The 18,285-nt window shown below is 48.2% G+C and overlaps 8 protein-coding genes across 8 annotated transcripts; 5 read left to right on the top strand and 3 right to left on the bottom strand.

Annotated features, from left to right (window-relative positions):
- Window positions 1-311: 311 nt before the first annotated feature.
- J7337_013008 (uncharacterized protein) lies at window positions 312-2,154 on the top strand (the record flags this gene model as incomplete). The annotated part of the gene is made up of 6 exons (XM_044830504.1): window positions 312-714; window positions 764-965; window positions 1,022-1,567; window positions 1,621-1,784; window positions 1,837-1,905; window positions 1,958-2,154. The coding sequence occupies 6 exons, from the start codon at window positions 312-314 to the stop codon at window positions 2,152-2,154; spliced, it is 1,581 nt and encodes a 526-aa protein (XP_044675420.1).
- A 255-nt stretch (window positions 2,155-2,409) lies between these two features.
- J7337_013007 (uncharacterized protein) lies at window positions 2,410-3,759 on the bottom strand (the record flags this gene model as incomplete). The annotated part of the gene is made up of 1 exon (XM_044830503.1): window positions 2,410-3,759. The coding sequence occupies one exon, from the start codon at window positions 3,757-3,759 to the stop codon at window positions 2,410-2,412; it is 1,350 nt and encodes a 449-aa protein (XP_044675419.1).
- Window positions 3,760-4,807: 1,048 nt separating this feature from the next.
- On the top strand, window positions 4,808-6,343 carry J7337_013006 (uncharacterized protein; the record flags this gene model as incomplete). Its single annotated transcript, XM_044830502.1, has 1 exon — window positions 4,808-6,343. The coding sequence occupies one exon, from the start codon at window positions 4,808-4,810 to the stop codon at window positions 6,341-6,343; it is 1,536 nt and encodes a 511-aa protein (XP_044675418.1).
- A 444-nt stretch (window positions 6,344-6,787) lies between these two features.
- J7337_013005 (uncharacterized protein) lies at window positions 6,788-10,937 on the top strand (the record flags this gene model as incomplete). The annotated part of the gene is made up of 3 exons (XM_044830501.1): window positions 6,788-7,883; window positions 7,933-8,767; window positions 8,816-10,937. The coding sequence occupies 3 exons, from the start codon at window positions 6,788-6,790 to the stop codon at window positions 10,935-10,937; spliced, it is 4,053 nt and encodes a 1,350-aa protein (XP_044675417.1).
- Window positions 10,938-11,458: 521 nt separating this feature from the next.
- Window positions 11,459-12,055, bottom strand: J7337_013004 (uncharacterized protein; the record flags this gene model as incomplete). The annotated part of the gene is made up of 1 exon (XM_044830500.1): window positions 11,459-12,055. One exon carries the CDS (start codon window positions 12,053-12,055, stop codon window positions 11,459-11,461), a length of 597 nt encoding a protein of 198 aa, XP_044675416.1.
- Window positions 12,056-13,081: 1,026 nt separating this feature from the next.
- J7337_013003 (uncharacterized protein) lies at window positions 13,082-13,642 on the bottom strand (the record flags this gene model as incomplete). The annotated part of the gene is made up of 3 exons (XM_044830499.1): window positions 13,082-13,102; window positions 13,164-13,343; window positions 13,394-13,642. 3 exons carry the CDS (start codon window positions 13,640-13,642, stop codon window positions 13,082-13,084), a joined length of 450 nt encoding a protein of 149 aa, XP_044675415.1.
- A 1,075-nt stretch (window positions 13,643-14,717) lies between these two features.
- Window positions 14,718-15,431, top strand: J7337_013002 (uncharacterized protein; the record flags this gene model as incomplete). Its single annotated transcript, XM_044830498.1, has 2 exons — window positions 14,718-14,889; window positions 14,941-15,431. 2 exons carry the CDS (start codon window positions 14,718-14,720, stop codon window positions 15,429-15,431), a joined length of 663 nt encoding a protein of 220 aa, XP_044675414.1.
- A 469-nt stretch (window positions 15,432-15,900) lies between these two features.
- Window positions 15,901-16,551, top strand: J7337_013001 (uncharacterized protein; the record flags this gene model as incomplete). Its single annotated transcript, XM_044830497.1, has 1 exon — window positions 15,901-16,551. The coding sequence occupies one exon, from the start codon at window positions 15,901-15,903 to the stop codon at window positions 16,549-16,551; it is 651 nt and encodes a 216-aa protein (XP_044675413.1).
- Between the last annotated feature and the right edge of the window lie 1,734 nt (window positions 16,552-18,285).

The raw sequence follows: 18,285 nt of genomic DNA, 5'->3' as shown, positions 1-18,285 counted from the left end.
AGATCAAATTCTTCTTTGCCCCGGACTCTTGGCTCACACATGCAACCCATCTGGGGGGACACGACGTTTTTTCCCCAGCTTGCCCAGCCATGCCAATATTGGAGAGATGCGGGGTTTTCTGTTTTTCCCATCGCCAATGTTTTTCTTGTCTTGTGTCTCGCTCATCTATAAAAAATGCCATCCACCGTCGTTTTGTCCTCGCCTTTTTCTCGTGTACTCAGCCTTTTGCCTTGGTTGACTTCACAAGCCCTCCCTTTCTCAGCCATCAATAGTCGTTATCTCTTTATTCGTTACGTTTTATTTGTCAAGATATGACGACCCCGAATGGGAAAGCGGGCGGTGATGTCCCTCCGCAAGACATTCAGGTTCCAGGTTCTGATGTCAAGGCTCCCATCGACGAAAAGGCCGATACTGCTTCTGCCATTGAGAAGGAGCTCGGTATGGTAGAGGAGGGCTATCTCAAGAATGAAGGTCGTCTTCCTAGCCCCGAGGAGCAGATTGACGCGCTTGGTATTCCCAACTGGCGCGAGCTGGAGAAGAAGATTGTTCGTCGTCTTGATATGACTCTCATGCCTTGTGTTTGGTGTCTTTACTTCTTCAATTACCTTGACAGAGCATCAATTGGCCACGCTAGGCTAAGCACGTTTGACAAGGACCTGAATCTTACTGGCTCCAACTTCTCTTCTGCTGTCTCTATTCTCTCTCTCGGTTATGGTAGGTTCCACGAATGGCTTCTCTGTTGAGATAATACTGACCTTTGTAGTCCTCGGCCAACTTCCCAGCAATATGTTGATCACCAAGATCCGACCCAGTCTTTATCTCTGTCTCATGGCCATTGTCTGGTCTGGTGTCAGTGTCGCTACTGTCGGTGTCAAGTCTTACTCTGGACTCATGGGCGTTCGTTTCGCTCTTGGTCTTGTTGAGGCGCCCCTCCTCCCTGGCGCTATCTACCTTCTTGGCTGTTGGTAAGTATCTTGGTCTTCATATACCGATATCTTCTCATGCTGACATGTTATCCTAGGTACACACGAAAGGAAGTCGCTTTCCGCATGGCTATCCTCTACTCAGCTCAGACCATCGCCTTCTGCTCAGCCGGTCTCATTGCCGCGGCCACCTACGCCACTCTCGAGAAAGCCCACGGCCTTGCTGGCTGGCAGTGGCTATTCATCATCCTCGCTACTGCTGGCGCTGGCTCTGCCATGATCTGTATCTGGTTCATCCCCGATTATCCCGACTCGACAACCGGCAGCGCCATGTGGACCATGACCGAGGACATGCGAAAGGTTGCTGCCGCACGTGTCCTTGCTGATCGTCCTTCAACCACCGAGGCCAAGACTGGTGCTTGGGAGGGATTGAAGCTTAGTGTTCGCGACCCTAAGCTCTACATCCTTACTCTCATGAACATCACCATCTCTGCTGCCTACGGCTTCTCCAACTTCTACCCTTCCATCGTTCGTGGTTTGGCTGCCGATTGGGGATACAGTTCTGTCATCGCTCTTGTCCTCACTGCGCCTCCTTACATCTTTGCTGCTATTGGCTCTTATGTCAACGCTTGGCACTCTGACAAGTAAGTCCCAACGGATCGCTTGTTTCATATAAGTACTAACCGCATCGCTACAGGGTCAAGGAACGTGGCCTTCACTATGCAATTCCCGTTGCGGTCGCTTGTATTGGTTTCATCGTCTGCTTGGCTACCACTAACCCCCAGGCCCGTTACGGAGCTTCCTTCATCTACGTCGGCGGCATGTACATCGCTAACCCTCTCATCATGGGTTATGTCAGCGGTACGTCATTCATGCTATTGCGCTACTCCATGCGATACTAACTATTCACCAGGTGCTCTTGCAAAGACTCCTGAAAAGCGAGCTGCCTCCGTTGCACTATGTAACCTTCTATCTCAAATCGGTAAGTTAACTTCCACCAAGATCCTTAAGTACCAACTAACAAAATCTGCTAGGAAACTTCACTGCTCCTTTCATGTTCGTGACCAAGGAGGAGCCTCGCTACATCAGTGCCTTCATCGGTATGATGGCCTTCGGCTTGACCTCCAGCGCTTGCGCTATTGTCATGAAGATCTGGCTCAGCCGTTCCAACAAGCGACTCCTGCGAGAGGCGCAGCAAAACGGTACGGTTTATCAGCCTTATGTCACCTAAGCATCCAGCAATTGTATTCTGCACAGCCTTCATGTCGCATTGGGTTGCTGCAAAGTGGTATGACTTGAGTTGCTGTTAGATGATGGAAATTCTTTTACTGGATGGCAGGAACAATATGGAATGGGAAATACTGTGGTTCTGGAGTTCCAGGCAAATGGCTACTCGATGCAGTCAATTTGAGTTATGTACTATAGCCTCAAAGGGTTATTATTTACAAGAAGTGCAAACTCTCATACCATCCACATCATAAATACTTTAGCTGAACTGCCACCAGTTGAAGTTGAACAGAGAGCCAGACCCAGAGCCAGTGAAGACAAAGAATAGATCACTCGTACCAGTAGCACCACTGACGGGGCACTCCACAGTCTTATAAGTCTGCCAGTTTCCCGTAGTCGTTACCGTGCAGGTACCAACCAACTTACCGGTCTTGCTACCAAGTCGAAGCTCAATCTTGCCTCCGCTGCTGTTGGAAGCAACACGGGCGCTGAACGTCTTTGCACCGGTGCTGCCAAAGTCGACTCCCTTGACCTTGATGTAGTCACCATTGTCGATGAAAGCAACGTTGAGACCACCTTCGCTGCAGACCTCAGTCTCGATACCCTCAGACCAGGCGATAGTCTCGGCCTCCTGCCTGACATATGGGTTCAGAGACTTGACCTGCGCTGGGCCTTGCGTAGTCATCTTGATCTCGGGGATCAGACCATCCGAACCATACTTGAAGCTCTCGACAGCCACAGACCGAGTATAACCGCTACCTCCATCAAGAGCGCCATTGTGGTAAAAGAAGTACGAGTTGTTCTCAAAGTCGATGATGCCAGGATGGTTGGTGAAGCTTCGACCCGCCTTGTTCATCACGACACCGCGGTAAGTCCAAGGTCCAGTGGCGCTGGGTCCAGTTGAGTAGCGAATGTCCTCGGAACAGCAGTTGGCTGCGTAGATCATGTAGTAGAGATTTCCACGCTTGTACAGCCACGGTCCTTCCTCGAAAGTAGTAGGACGCTGCGCGTTGTTCGGGCGGCTGCCGAATCCAGCTGTTGTAAGCGATACTTTGTTGATGCTACCACTGTAGGAGAGCATGTCTTGGTTAAGCTTGACGTAGTACAATCCAGGGTTGCCCCAGTAGAGATAGGCCTGGCCATCAGTGTCAATGTAGACAGTTGGGTCGATCTCATTGTTCTCGACCAATGGCTTTCCGAGGGCATCAGTGTAGGGCCCAAGGATGTTGGTACTAACACCGACACCAATAGCCATTCCGCCCGTCTTGGCATTACGGACAGGAACATAGAAGTAAAACTTTCCGTTTCGGGCAACGACTTGACCAGCCCAGGCTCTGCTGTTGGCCCAGCTGAAGGTCTGTAAGCTCATGGGGACACCATGGTGCTGCCAGTTGACCATGTCTGCTGACGAGAAGAGACGCCAGTCTGTCATGTTGAAGTCGGTAGAGCCGTCGTTGTCATGGCCTGTGAAGAGGTAGACGCGGCCGTTGTAGACCATTGGTGCTGGGTCTGCGGTGTAGATGTCTTGGACGATGGGGTTGTCTGCTAGAGCAACGCCAGTGAGACCCAGGAGGGTGCTGACGAACAGCAATGGGGAGGTCAGCCACATCTTGAGTAGAGTCTCAGAACAACTGTTGACGTGTATCGATGTCTTGCCGACCAAGGATGTTGAAGAAGAGTGTTTCTATAATGAGGTTGGTATGCGCAGTTCGATGTGGCCTTTAAATTTTCGACCCTATGCTGATATGTAGATCTTGGCTTTTGCGTATAAGCAAGGTAATAACTCCAGTTTGTTTAAGGACGCCGTTAACGTAGTGTTGAACGAAGTAAAACGAGCGAATAACGTATTTACACAAATAGGCTATGATGTCTTCATAAGATAATTACAGACAATTTGCGCGCCTAGCTGGTATGCGGACATGAGGGCATATTTAACACCGAGCTTGAGGTTACTATTTGCGCGCATCGTCAGACTGCAGCTCTTCATGGAAGAAGGACCCGGATACTCGGATCAAGGTGAATCATTTACTAGAAACAGCCAACATATCGGCGGAGACTCAACTGATTGGAACGGATACGAGAAGACACCTTGAGTCATGTTCCAGTCAAGGGCGAGATCAACACAAATCATCTGATGGATGTATCCTTGCTTCATCTGGGGTAACGCCAAACGGAATGCCTCTTCCGTTCTTCAGAATGGGGACGTGATGACATCTACCAAATGCCGACTGCTGCAAGTGCCGATCTTCCGTTAAGCGGTCCATATAAAACACGCCCAAATTAGGCTAATACTTCGTTTAACGTCGTTCAGCTCCCCTTAATTATTGGAGTAGTGACGAATAGATGAAGCGCCTGCTGATTTCATCCCCATACTCTGACCACGTTTGTTTCAGCCTGAAGTTGGGCGCATCGTGCATAAGGCGGGGCAACCCTGTAATAAACATTGGCGCGCTGCTACTCGTGGCTTTAGAGGGGGCATGTATTTCCGTGAAAACTCTAAGAAGTCTGGACGCTGATCCCTGTTCAGCTAAAGCGCACCAATCGTTTCATGTCAAAACTCTCAATTGGAGTGTCGGCCCTTTTCTTATAAGTTAAGGTGAGAAATCCTGCGAAAGGGTTCTATTCAACATCGCTCACTTGTTCTTCACGACTTCAAAATGCGTGCTATTCTTGGCCTCCTCTTCTCGGCCGCTGCCGCTTTGGCAGAAACGTTTACCAACCCTGTTATCTGGGAAGATCTCTCCGATGTGGAAGTCACCCGCGCTGGAGATGCCTACTTCATGACCGCTTCGACATTCCACTACTCCCCCGGTGCTCCAGTCCTTCGATCATACGATCTCGTCAACTGGGAGCACATCGGCCATTCCGTCCCTGTGCTCGACTGGTCCTCCAAGTACAGCCTTGAGAATGGGCAGCGAGCTTATGTCAAGGGCATCTGGGCTTCTTCTCTCCGATACCGCGAGAGCGACGGAAAGTTCTACTTCGTTGCTTGTATTGAGTTCGGCAAGACCTATATTTACAGCGCTTCGAGCCCAACTGGCCCTTGGTCTCAGATCTCAACCATCAACAAGTGCTATTACGATGCTGGTCTGACTTTCGACACTGATAGCACTCCTTACGTTGCATATGGACGCGGTGATCTTCACATTGCCCAGCTCTCCAAGGACATGAAGACCGAAGTCAAGGAACAAATTGTCCTCACACCGCCATCTACACTTACTCTCGAGGGGTCTCGCCTGTACAAAAAGGACAACAACTGGTACATCTTCTTGACACGTCCCGCCACCGGACAATACATCGCCAAGTCAACCAACGGACCATTCGGAACCTACAATCTCAAGATCATCGCTGATAACCTCAAGCTTGCCACTGCCCCTCGTGCTGGAGCACCCCATCAAGGCGGTCTTATCGATACACCCAACGGCAAGTGGTACTACATGTCTTTTGTGGACATGTACCCTGGCGGAAGAGCACCAGCTTTGGCACCAATCACCTGGGGCAGCGATGGCTTCCCCAGTATCACCCTTGTTAATGGCCAATGGGGCAACTATGACTACCCTCTCCCTAAGCGCACGGTTCCCAGCCCTATTGGTACTGATACTTTCGCTGGTCCCAACCTCCGAGCTGATTGGGAGTGGAACCATAACCCCGATACCAAGAGCTTCACTGTCAACAACGGCTTGACCTTGAAGACCGCTACTGTCACCAAGGACCTGTATCAAGCTCGCAATACCCTCACTCACCGAATCCGCGGCCCTCAAGGAACTGGTACAGTCCTCATCGACTTCTCCAAGATGGCCGATGGTGATCGCACTGGTCTCGCTGTTCTCCGCGACTCATCAGCCTGGATCGGCATCGAGCGTGAAGGAAGCAACTTCAACCTCGTCTTCAACACAGGCCTCAGCATGAACACTGACTGGACCACCAAGTCCACAGGAAGTGTTTCAGCCCGACAAAACAACGTTTCTTTCCGCAAGGTGTATCTCCGTGTCACTGCTAATATCAACCCTGGTGCTGCTGGATCTGCTGTGTTCAGTTATAGCACCGATGGTAACAGCTTTACCAATTTTGGATCCACTGTCTCGCTTGGTAATGATTGGCAGTTCTACCCTGGACATCGCTATGGTATTCTTAACTATGCTACCAAGGCTCTTGGTGGATCCGTGCTTGTTTCGCGATTTGATAACAAATAATCGCCATCTTTGAGCTTCATCGTATATAGTTGTCAGGTACATATCGAGAGAATAGTAAATACTTATCAACAACTCTCAGTCTCATGCTTTCATAACTTGGCAGTGATAATGACTTAGAAAAGCTTCTATCATATCGGACTCAGTCTTGCATAGTTAAGTGTGACAATAGGCACCACTATATAAGAAGAGGGTATCAAAAGAAGCTGTAGAGATTTCTCTAAACTTCGGCTATCTCATCTAGATCTTTTATCATGGTCTTATTTTGCTGTCTCACCAAATTCGAGAACAAGGTGGCAAAACCCCCCTATAAGAATACAAGGGTTCATGTGCAAGCTGCAGGCCAGTTCAGACGGCCCGGGCCTACGATTGGTCTTGAATCGGATCTGCTGATGGCGGGGCCTTATTCCGTAAGCTCTGTGCTGGCCCTCTTTTTCGTTTCTCTATATGTCTCTCTTGACCGGCTTATCCAGCATACCCGTACCGTCGAAGCAAGAACCTCTGATGAATCAATATAGGAAGAACAAGGATGTCTTCACGCATAATGACTATACCGTCGGATGGGTCTGTGCCTTGTCTAAGGAGCTAACGGCCGCTACAGCCATGCTGGATCATCATCACCCAGCACTATCGAAGCCCCGAAACGATATCAACTCGTATACTCTTGGTTCCATCGGGCCTCACAACGTTGCCATTACTTGCTTACCAAAGGGTATGATCGGGAATGTCCCAGCAGCAACAGTTGCTAGTCATCTAGTCACTACCTTTCCCTCTATTAGAGTCGGTCTCATGGTAGGTATTGGCGGTGGTGTGCCATCCAATAAGGTCCGGCTGGGAGATGTTGTTATCGGTACATCCTCTGGTGACTATCCAGGAGTAGTAAAGTGGGATGCTGGCAAGATACATGGCCAAGGAAAGTTTGAACGAACTGGATCACTCAACAATCCACCTCAGTCACTGTTGACTGCTCTTACACAGCTGGAGACGCAACACAACTTGGTCGGTACGAAGATACCCGAGTATCTCGAAGAACTGAAACAGAGATGGCCAAAGCTTGCAGCTGTATCTCTACAGAACGATTCTTTCAAAGACGTGTTGTTTAAGTGGTCTTACAATCATATTTCAGGCACGATTTGCAATAGGGATGATGAGGATGTAGGTGAAAGCGAAGATGAAGAGCATGACCCTTGTCGATTCTGTGATAGATCGATGGTTGTGAAAAGAAAAGACAGAGAGATGCGCATACACTACGGTCTAATCGCATCAGGTGACAAGTTGATCAAAGACGCTGCATCGCGGAACAAACTCAACAAAGACCTCGGGGGACAGGTCCTCTGTATCGAGATGGAGGCTGCGGGTTTAGTGAATCACTTTCCTTGTCTTGTCGTCCGTGGTATATGTGACTATGCCGACTCACACAAGAATAAGGACTGGCAGGAGCACGCAGCTATTGTAGCCGCGGCTTTTGCGAAGGAGCTTTTACAGTATTTGCAACCAACTGATGTGGAGGGCGAACTTCCACTAAAGGACTTGCTGAACGATGGTTAGTTCCTTGTCTTCTCCAACTTAAACTACCAGCTGACTCTGATTAGTCCACTCTCTCGTCTCCGAAACACGCAAGGATGTCGCCGAAATTAGAACCAGTCAGAGTAGAAAGGACGATATCAAGATTCTGGACTGGCTCACAACAATCGACTATGGCTTACAACAGAGCGAGTTTCAAAAGGTTCAACAGCCAGGAACTGGTAGGTGGCTTCTCGATACGTCAGAGTACCGAACTTGGTTGCAGACACCTGGGCAAACTCTCTTTTGTCAAGGAATCCCAGGCGTTGGGAAGACTATCTTGACGTCAGGTCTAATAGATCACCTAAGCTCCAAACTTGCTGGGGACTCTACAAGCGGTATATCGTACATCTTCTGCAACTTCCAGAGACAGGATCAGCAAACCAGCGATGGTCTCCTTTCTTGTATCCTAAAACAGTTCTCCGCAGGCTTGCCGTCGCTGCCGGAGTCCTTACGATCACTCTACACAAGTCATGCTATCCAACGGACACGACCGTCTTCCAGAGAGATCATTTCCACTCTTGGGACTGTGATCTCTGAGCATTCGAGAGTATTTATCATAGTCGACGCACTTGACGAGTACGGGAGTGCTCCTGGCGTAAGAGAATCCTTCCTAGTGCAGCTTGCTCGACTGCAGCAAGAATTTGAAGTCAATATATTTGCCACTTCACGATATGACACCGCAATCTCTTCGGAGATCAAATCCAGTTTCCTCGACAGCATGAATCTAGAGATTAACGCAATGAGAGATGATATTGGTACATATATCGAAGGAAACTTCAACATATTGCCTCCTGATATCCGGCAAAATAAGGACCTTCGTCAGGATATTGTAGAGTCACTTCAGGTATCTGTGGACGGAATGTATGTTATCATACAACAGGTAAAAGGCCTATTGCTAACGGTTTGCAGGTTTCTTTTGGCACGGATATATCTGAACTTGCTCAGCTTCAAAGTCTCTGAAACAGAGATACGAAACCAGTTAGCCATGTTCAAGCGAGGCAGTAGGAAGGGTAACGCTAAAGCCTTGTCCGATGCCTACGATCAAACCATGACCAGGATCAAATCTCAGGAGTCAGATCACGCGATGCTAGCTAAAGGAGTTCTCCTTTGGCTTACATACGCGAGAAGTGAGTTGACTGTTGAGGATCTGCGATACGCCCTTGCGACAAGATCCAAATACCGCATGGTGTGCACACAAGACTTGCCCTTCGCGTCGACTATGATCTCTGTCTGTGCCGGACTTGTAGCCTTGGACGAGTCGAGCAGGATAATTCGCCTTGTTCATTTTACCACGCAAGAATATCTTATCCAGAACCCCGATGAGCTATTCCCATTGACGGAACAAGACATTGCAAGGACATGCATGGCACATCTATGGGTTAGCGAGAACGAACGGTACCGCTTTCTCGACTTTGACCTCGCTACCAGATCCTCTTATCCATTGTGGTGGTACAGCGCTCTCAATTGGGGACATCACGGGCACAAATCCTCCATTTCGAACAATGAGCTTATTGAATTCATGAACGATGAAGCGACGGTCAGTCTTGCCATGAGAAACGCCCTGCAGAGATTCACAGTTGGTTACTTCTTCATGAGGCACCTTCATATAGCGGCATATTTCGGCCTGGCCGCGCTAGTTGAGAATCTCCTTGACAGGGGCGCAGCGGTAGACATAGTGGACCGGACTGGGAGAACTCCTCTATCATATGCGGCTGAGCAGGGCCATGAAGCCATTATGATCATGTTACTTGAAAGGGGGGCAGAAGTTGATTCTCAAGATGGAGAAGTTGTTCGCAAGTGGCACTATCGGAATGAGAACGCAGGACGTACTCCGTTGTCATTTGCGACAGAGGAAGGGCACGAAGCTGCAGTTCATATTTTGATTAAGAGCGGGGCTTCTCCTTCATTAAAGTCCAAATCCGGATTCACACCGCTTTCCTACGCGGTACAGAACAGACGAGAGGGTTTGATTCGGTTGTTTCTCAACACGGAGACCGTCGACATCAACGTTGAATTAGGTCGCGCGGTTGGCAATGGACATAAAAGCATTGTCCAATTGTTGCTTGAGAATGGCGCCGAGGTTGACTATTTATCAACCTCAGGTTTGACAGCACTGTTTCGTGCAGCATGGGCTAATAGCATGGATATCGTCCAGCTGCTACTGGAGTATGGGGCGAACCCAGATCCTCTCCTTGGAATGTCTACACCACTGTTATCTGCTGCGGTGAGAGGATACGATGCTATTGCGAGACTACTACTTGAGACTGGAAGGGTTGAAATCGACCGACCAGACAAATTCGGACGAACGGCCCTGTCCCATATGGCACAACATGGATATACAACTACAGTGAGGACGCTGCTTGATATGGGGGCCAATCCTAACACTGAAGCAAAGGCTACATTCATTGGAGCACAGTTCTACAATGGAAGAACACCGCTTTCTTTTGCAGCAGAAAGGGGGCATTTGGCAATCGTTGAGCTTCTCATTACAAAGGGGGCAACTGTTGGTCTAACATCTACTGGCCAAGTCGAGAGTACCAGATTGACACCAATTTCATATGCAGCGAGGAACGGGCACGGACTTGTCATTCAAACCTTGTTGGAAATTGGTCAAGCTGACCCGGACTCCCCTGATTCCAAAGGCAGAACACCTCTCTCTTATGCTGCAGAAACTAATATGACATATGTTGTCAGACTTTTGATGGAAAAGTACAAGGCTGACCCCGTTCATATGGATAAAGATGGGAACACCCCTCTTTCAGATGCTGCCAAGAAGGGTCATGTTGATGTGATCCGTGAGCTGCTGGAAACGGGCAAGGCTGGGCCGGACTCAGTTGATGGCTGGGGCCTTACACCGCTTTGCCAAGCTGCACTATGGGGGAACGGACCTGCTGTGCGTTTGCTAATAGAAAAGGGGGCGAATGCTGGATACGTTATTCCTGCAGGAGACTGGAAAGGAAAATCAGCTTTAGCAATTGCTACGAGATATGGGCATCAGGCAATAGTGGACATTCTAGACAAGAGGCTATAATATCTATGAATGGGATATCAAGCACAGAAAGGATTAAATACAGCTTGCAATAGAGCAGATTGCAGAAGGTGCAAGAGCCGGGGACTGGCCGCTAGCTTATTGATATCCTGGAACCAACAATTAGGTAGTAGAAATAGAAACATCATCAATACCAAGAGCAAGTGTAACCCTCCGACCATTAGTACATCGGAGCCTTAAGCTGAGAGAGATACTAGTGCTAGCAGGGGTAAAGGATATGCTATATTGCTGGTATGAGTCGACGTTCGCAAAGTCGACAGGGGACTGCAATATTATAGAGTCACCCTGATTAACCTGGACGAAGCAGATCGTGCCAGGAATGATGACGGGCGCCGGGTTGCTGAATACAGTGTAATATAAGGCGAGCTGATACGAGAGAGTGGCGTCGAGACCATTGACAACTTGAGTGGCGAGGTTTTGTCCAATGGCAAAGTTATTGTTCACGTCAATTTCACTACATAGCATCTGTCAATGAGGGGCTTTGCAAGATGGAAAGAGTGATCTTACAGGAAATGGGTGCCTGTATGAGCCAGGCCAGTGGACATGATGGTGGTGCCTTGTAGAACCCAGGCCGTGTTTGGCACATCTTCAAATCCGGCGTTCTGGACGGCGTTGGTCGGACCGGCAGCCGCAGTGGTTGTAGTGCTAGTCGCTTCAGCAGTCGTTGTCTCGGCGGTGGTAGTAGTAGCCTCAGCACTCGTTGTCTCGGCAGTAGTGGTAGTAGTAGCCTCAGCAGTCGTCGTCTGGGCAGTAGCGGTAGTAGTAGCCTCAGCAGTTGAGGATGTCTCAGCGCCGGCGGTAGTACTAGCTTCAACGGTTGAGGTTGTTTCGGCTTTAGTAGTTGAAGTTAACTCCTCAGCTGTCGTGCTCTCAACATTCGTGGTGGTGGTTGCTTCAGAAGCCTTGGTCGTCACATCGTCGGCCGTGGTCGTGGTGACGGTAGTAGGATTCTCAACAGCCGTGGTGCTCGAGCTTTCAACACTAACAGCAGTAGTAGAAATCCCAGAGGTAGTAGTCGAATGGGGACGGCATGGGCTGCCACTGGCCACAGGGAACAGCGAAGCGCTGACAAGAGCGGCAATGGAAATCCAATGCATCATAATAACGAAAGATAGTAACGAACGTTAATCCAGTGAGTTTTGGATTGGGTGACAGGGAAGGTATAAACTGTTTTGTCAGAAAGGAGGTGGACACGCGTTGGACTTTAAGGGCACTTGGCAATAGCTTGGCTAGGGGGGAAATAAAAAAACGACCCCTCGATGGGTGGAACGCCAGCGAGTTTTGGTGCATCAGGGGTCGTTTATTTTTTTTCCCCCGAGGCTTGGCTACCTACGGTCGCTAGATTCATGGGGCAAAGCTTGTTTTACGCTAGGCTTCCGATATCCCGATACGAATCGATAGTTCCTGGAGTCTAACTAAAAAGTCCCTTGAACTCCCCTTTAGCTACTATTAGTTAGGATTAGTTAGATACTAGTGAGGTGATTTACGATAATAATCTCTTCTAAGTCTGGACCTAACACAGTACTGATTGGGCAATAAACGATAACGCCTGGACCTAATTTACCAGTTTTCTTTTTCGCATTATGGACACAGGTGATGACGATGCAGCATGATGCGTCAGGAAACTGAGGCCTGCATGCATCTGAAATGAACCGCTGACAACCTGGGCATCATTGACAAAAACAATTGACACTGCTGTAAGAGATCATCTTCGCCAAGAACATGTTCATTCAGTGTCCTTCCACTAGCCCTCTTGCCATCTTCTCAGAGCCTAACTAAAAGATGAGGGACGTCTATGGGCGGCTACGACTAGTAAAGGTCAGCTCAACCGCCTCGAGTGCGCAGGCTACATCCTCGCGGGCGCACTGAGCATAAAAAGCAGCTCTGAAATCCAAGACCGTGTCGTAGATCCTTTCGCAGGTATCCTGGAAACAGCGGATAAGGCTTTCGAGCTCATGAAAGGATAAATAAGACTACAAATATCTCGGAAGCAAAGAATTATGAAAAATCTTAAATAAACATCTAAGGTAAAGACAGATAAATATCTGAGGTAAAGACAGTATCCTAGTTATATATATATCCTTAGCTTTACCGCAGAGCTGTGATCATGCTGCAACTTGCTTCCTTTAACAATAGTGGTCGCCATTCTGAAGGGTCCAAATATTAGCTAGACAATTCTCATAATTAATGGAGTCGTATTGGACTTACAAAACTTCGGCCAATGCTGAGATCGTTGCTGCTTTCGTAGCCACCTCTGCCGCTGCCGCACTTGCTATCGAGATAGCCATCCTTTCGAAGAACCGACTGGACCAAGTTGCCGTTGATATAACTGCCCTTTCCTCCACTCTTGTAATCACAAGCAAAGAAGGTTACGCCCTTGTGAGTTTTCTAAACACCCGCGGTTAGCTGTGAATTTTGAAGGAAAGGACATATCATACAGAAATCTGGCCCTTGAAGTTACCAGAGAGATCAATCTTGCCGTCAGCACCCTGCTCAACCCACAGCTTGAACCCCTCGGCGCCAGCAGCAGCATCCTCTTCATTGAGGGCAAAGTTGTCACCGTCTGGGCATGTGGCTGGTCCAAGGAGATCATCACGGGCCTGAAGACCAGCGGACCTGGAGCGTGTGGGTGAAGCAGCAGCCAAAGCAGTGCAAGCTGCGATCAAGACTGTGAAGGAGTACATCATGATGTAAATAGTTGAGATAGAAGATGAAGGTGTTTTGAAAGTGTTGGTAGATGATAGTTATCAGGTTGAAAGATGAGATGATGAGAATGGTTTGGCATTAAACTCGTGGGTGAACAGAGGACTTTAATACTTCTTCATGGAGCCCATCTCAACAGGAAGGCCTTCTTCAACTTGCAAACTTTCATAGACTCAGGAGCCATTACGTAGGAAGTTCCAACACTACAGCACATCTTCAGGCAATTACGTCAATGTCTCTATCCGTAAATTGGCAATTCGCCCCTCAAAGAGATGCCGACCTTCCATTTCAGAAGGTCAGACAATCCTTTGGATCCTAAGATATTCCTTCTGGATGATCTCTGACATAGGATCAATAACCAGGCAGCGAAGAAAGCTCTTCTTGATAATTATGGGTCAAAGAGGTTTCCCGGCCTCTTACAAGAGTGCTGGTCCGAGTTGATAGACCTCACAGCTGATGCTTACATCATGCGCCTCACAGTCAATTACGTCAGTGAATCTATTCAATTGTCTGTGAGAACGGGATTCCGGGCTTTAGCAAGTTCCAGGTCTAATTTCGGAAACTCAATAGATCCTTCGGTCCTGAGATCTGCCCTCCGGGTTATTGATCGTCGATGATCTGCATGTTGCGGGAATTCCCTCATCATCCGCGTGCTGACATTGGGGGCCGTTTAACCCCTGCATACGAGCAACTGAATCCTTTGCTTATGGACAAACTCAGACCAAACAAGGCGGAGCAGGCTGATCATCAACCTTAGAAGTTCTTTGATGCCTGGGAGGAACTCGTGAAGGATGACTTCTAAAACTTTACTTGCTTTGCATATCGATCGGCAGCAGAAACGGGATTCCGAGTGTACAGCCAGAAACTTGGGAACAAGACATTGTGTTACGACATGCTCTATCCAGCTCTGATTTTATTAAAAATGATTTTGCGTACAATGTAAAACTATTTAAAACCGCACAAGTATGGCACAACTTCGCATTGGAAATCATCATACAGCGCCACTCATCACAATATCCTAACATCTTTCCTCCAAAGGCTATCTTAAATCTAGCCACTATGTTTCACTCGCGATTTCTCACCCTTGTCGTAGCCGGTCTCCTTGGAGCACAAGGAGTTCTTGGTGTTAAACACGGAGAAGTCAGCGAGTTCGATGGCAAAAACGTTCGCTGGCAAGAGCTTGCCAAGGGCGTCTTCACAGGTGTCCCTGAAGATGAGTGGGACGATAAACGTAAGTAGAGCGTATCCCGATACAGTCCGCTCTGGTCCTAACAAAGCATAGTCCATAAGAGGTCTGCCGTTGAGCTCGATATTGACGAGATCGTCGGCAACAGTACTATCTCTGATGGCACTCAGCTTGAATCACGCGACCTTGCGGGCACATGCAGTGCTGGCCAAAAATGCGTCGTCAAAGCAACCAGATACGTGTTGCTCTTGGGTTACAACGCTTGGCTGAGCACTGCTGAGTATGTCTCCAGTGGCGATCTCTGGGAGTTCCTCAACAAACCTTTCGTCGCCAATGCAGGTGGCGTTGCCATAGCTGGTATCATCTCGGGCCAGATCAACGAGGCTACCAAGAAGGAGTGCAGCACCGAATCTCCTGATACTTCCCAGGCTGACATCATTCGCACCGCCCTAGAGAGGGTTATTGACAAGAATACCGAGGCTGGAGAGGTATCAGTCGATATCAGTGGACCCAGTGGCACGGTCAACATCAAGATCAAGGCTGGTCCTCCTAATACCAGCCCTAACCCAGAATGCAACCAGGGGTAGTTTCGCCGTAAAGCGAAGAGCCCTAACCGGTACTTGAAGGTTGAGATTACATGATGAGCCTGAGGTGTACTGAGATTCAATCGGTCTTGGGTCTGGCATGCCTAGGAAGACTGAAGGAGTGTCTTTGTAACTTGGTTGGTTTGATAGCTGGGTTTGGTATTCGGTTTCGGGAGATACTACATTCGTTTACGTGGCCAAAAGCCGAGGGGCTGAGTCTCTAAGTCTCTTTATTACGTAGCAGTTGAATAGAGTGCATCATCCTTGCTGCCATGCTGATGGACTAGCCCCCAAGTGCTAGACATGTGAAGCCAATCACAACAAGGAAATTATGGAATGTGGGGAAGCAAAATGATGCTCCAGGCAGCCATTTAAACAGAAGCTTTTATAATAAAAGAATAAACTCTCCCCTCTCAATCCGATTCGCAATGCATCTCAATTTCTCTTACCATTATATGGATAAATTGCCAAGATGACTGCCAAGCCCTGTTCACATTATGAGTCCTGGTGGTACTCAGACTCCACCCGCTACGAGTACCTCAAGAGCGACCTTTTCTGGACACTCGCAGTCCTCATCATAGTTAATTGCTGGTGGTCAGCCAAGCAGGTCGATTCTTTCCCGGATGAAGACAACCAAGATGACAAAAAGGACGAAAAGAATACTTCTCTCGTTAAATCCAGCTCTGCAACCCCGCAGCCTCACCCTGGCTTTTGGCTCAAGGATCGCATTACGTCACGACTTCGCAAATATCTCGCCCTGTTAGTCTGCACATCTGTGTTCCCTCTCTTGGTTCTCCATGGTTCCTGGGTCATCAAATCCGCTTGGCGAATTTCTTTCGGGCTGGTCAATCGCACATACCCAAGCTCCTTCAAGCCGCGGATGCTGGGCTTTATCGTCTACTCGCCAATTGCTACTATCATATTGCTAGCTTGGGTAGCCGTCTTGGGTGCTGGTGTCTTTATTCTCGCGACGCAGACTTTACTTTGGATCAAGATCTGGGAAATCAATACTGATGCGAAATCTATCATTCCTGTCCCAAGAGATGACATGAAGAAAGTCGATGGTGATGGTGACTGGGATGAGGTCAAAGAAGGCGAACAAGAGGATATCAAGAAGACTTAGGGCAGTACAGATAAGGAGGATTTCAGCTAAGATTTTGAGGGGGCTGTTAACAAAGCATATTTAAATCTTCTCATTCTTCAGCTTGGTTGTGAAAGGTTGGTTCATCGACGCAGCAAGCTACTTAGCACTCTTGTATTTCTCCTGAAGGCACCTGCGACAATTGTGCAATATGGCAAAGTGTAAGATATAGTAATAAAGCAAGTGAGAGTATGACCTAATAAAAGATCTGGAATAAGACGCATGCAAGACGCGAAACGCGGAAGTAAAAAAGACCGAAGCGCAAGACGAGCGTGAGATAAGCCTATCGATAAGCACTTATCAGGCCTTGGGCGGAGAAGGATACAGGAACTGATGCTATCGATAAGGAATGCACGCGAAATGACATTGAGTGACTTTAGGCTAATTGCCCTGTTGAAGTTGGCTTTTTGTACAGCTGATTGGACGCTCGAGACTATTGTGTACCTCAATCTATATTATTTGCCAATTTATTATCTTTCCATTGACTATAATCATTATAGTATTTTCCCCAGATCTTTGTTGAAGAGAACCATTTTAAGTCTCATGCTTGTTAAGAGATCTACATGGATCGCGTCTGCCGATCTCCATTCCCCCCCAGGTTCGGTGTTCTCCCCACGCCAAGTAGTTTTCTCACATCCGCAAGCTTACTTGGCTTGGAGCTTGGCTACCCACTGTTGATTTTGGATAAGTTCAAGGTCCAATTACTATCCTTGGATGACGATGTTCTGACTGTGTGCGTGAGGCCGCTGGCTAAATTGAGAACTGGTCGAGGGCCAAGACTCTTGGTAAATGCCACGCGTAGGAAATCACCAAGCATCGAGAAGCATAGTGGTGGCTTAGGATGGGTAAATTAACATGTTTCAGCCTAGGAATCGTTTAAAGACCCATTCTCTGGAGTGGATATTCGCGTTGCCTCCACGTGTTAAAGCGCGTCACAGATGTACCTACCCTAGGTTTTACTGCATTGGAAGGCATTATTATTTTATACTCCATAGAGCTGGCCACAATCTTATGGAAAGTACTGCAGTAGTTAAGGAGAGTAAATGCAATCAATAAATAGAGTGTCTTTGTATTCGTTCTCTTGTTTTAGAGCAAGTCGTGGTTTTCTGTCTTCTTCACTTCAATCAGCAAATCACCCGCAACAGAATCAAACTACATCATAGACAATTTCAAAAATCGATGACCACTAGAATACTTTAGACAACTTCTACCAAACTGTCAATCTGCATTTCTTCTCTCTGGTGCATTTTTATAAACATCGCATTCAGCCTAGGTATTGCGCAGACAGACTTAGTCGTAGGCCCAGCAATTGCAATCACTGAACACAGGCAATATCCATTTCTACGTCAGTGCACCTTGACACAATACGATCGGAAGCCGGCGACATGGTTAGCTGAACGTCCAATCCCTCGTGGCGGAGTCATGCTCAGTCCGTCAGATCAGTCACGCTCGACCCAAAAACAGTGGATATCAGAATCTAGGCCTGGGGAATTTCGGCCCTCGGTTCCCAAGCTCCACGTCCAACAAGGGCGGGTCAAGCTCAGGACAAGTCTTATTGAGTGGAGATATCGTCGCCGAAAAGAAAATTGGGTTCGGTAAGCGCCAAGGTCTTGGTCGACGGTTGAGAACTTGTGTTTGTCTCCAGTTTGGCTTGGCTCTGGGCTGTTCTAGGATCATTATGCGACGCGCAGGTTCTAGGCCGATATTTCAATCTGT

Source organism: Fusarium musae, chromosome 10, assembly GCF_019915245.1.
Source record: "Fusarium musae strain F31 chromosome 10, whole genome shotgun sequence".
Classification (NCBI taxonomy): Eukaryota; Fungi; Ascomycota; class Sordariomycetes; order Hypocreales; family Nectriaceae; genus Fusarium; species Fusarium musae.
This window is presented reverse-complemented; position numbering and strand designations above follow the sequence as displayed.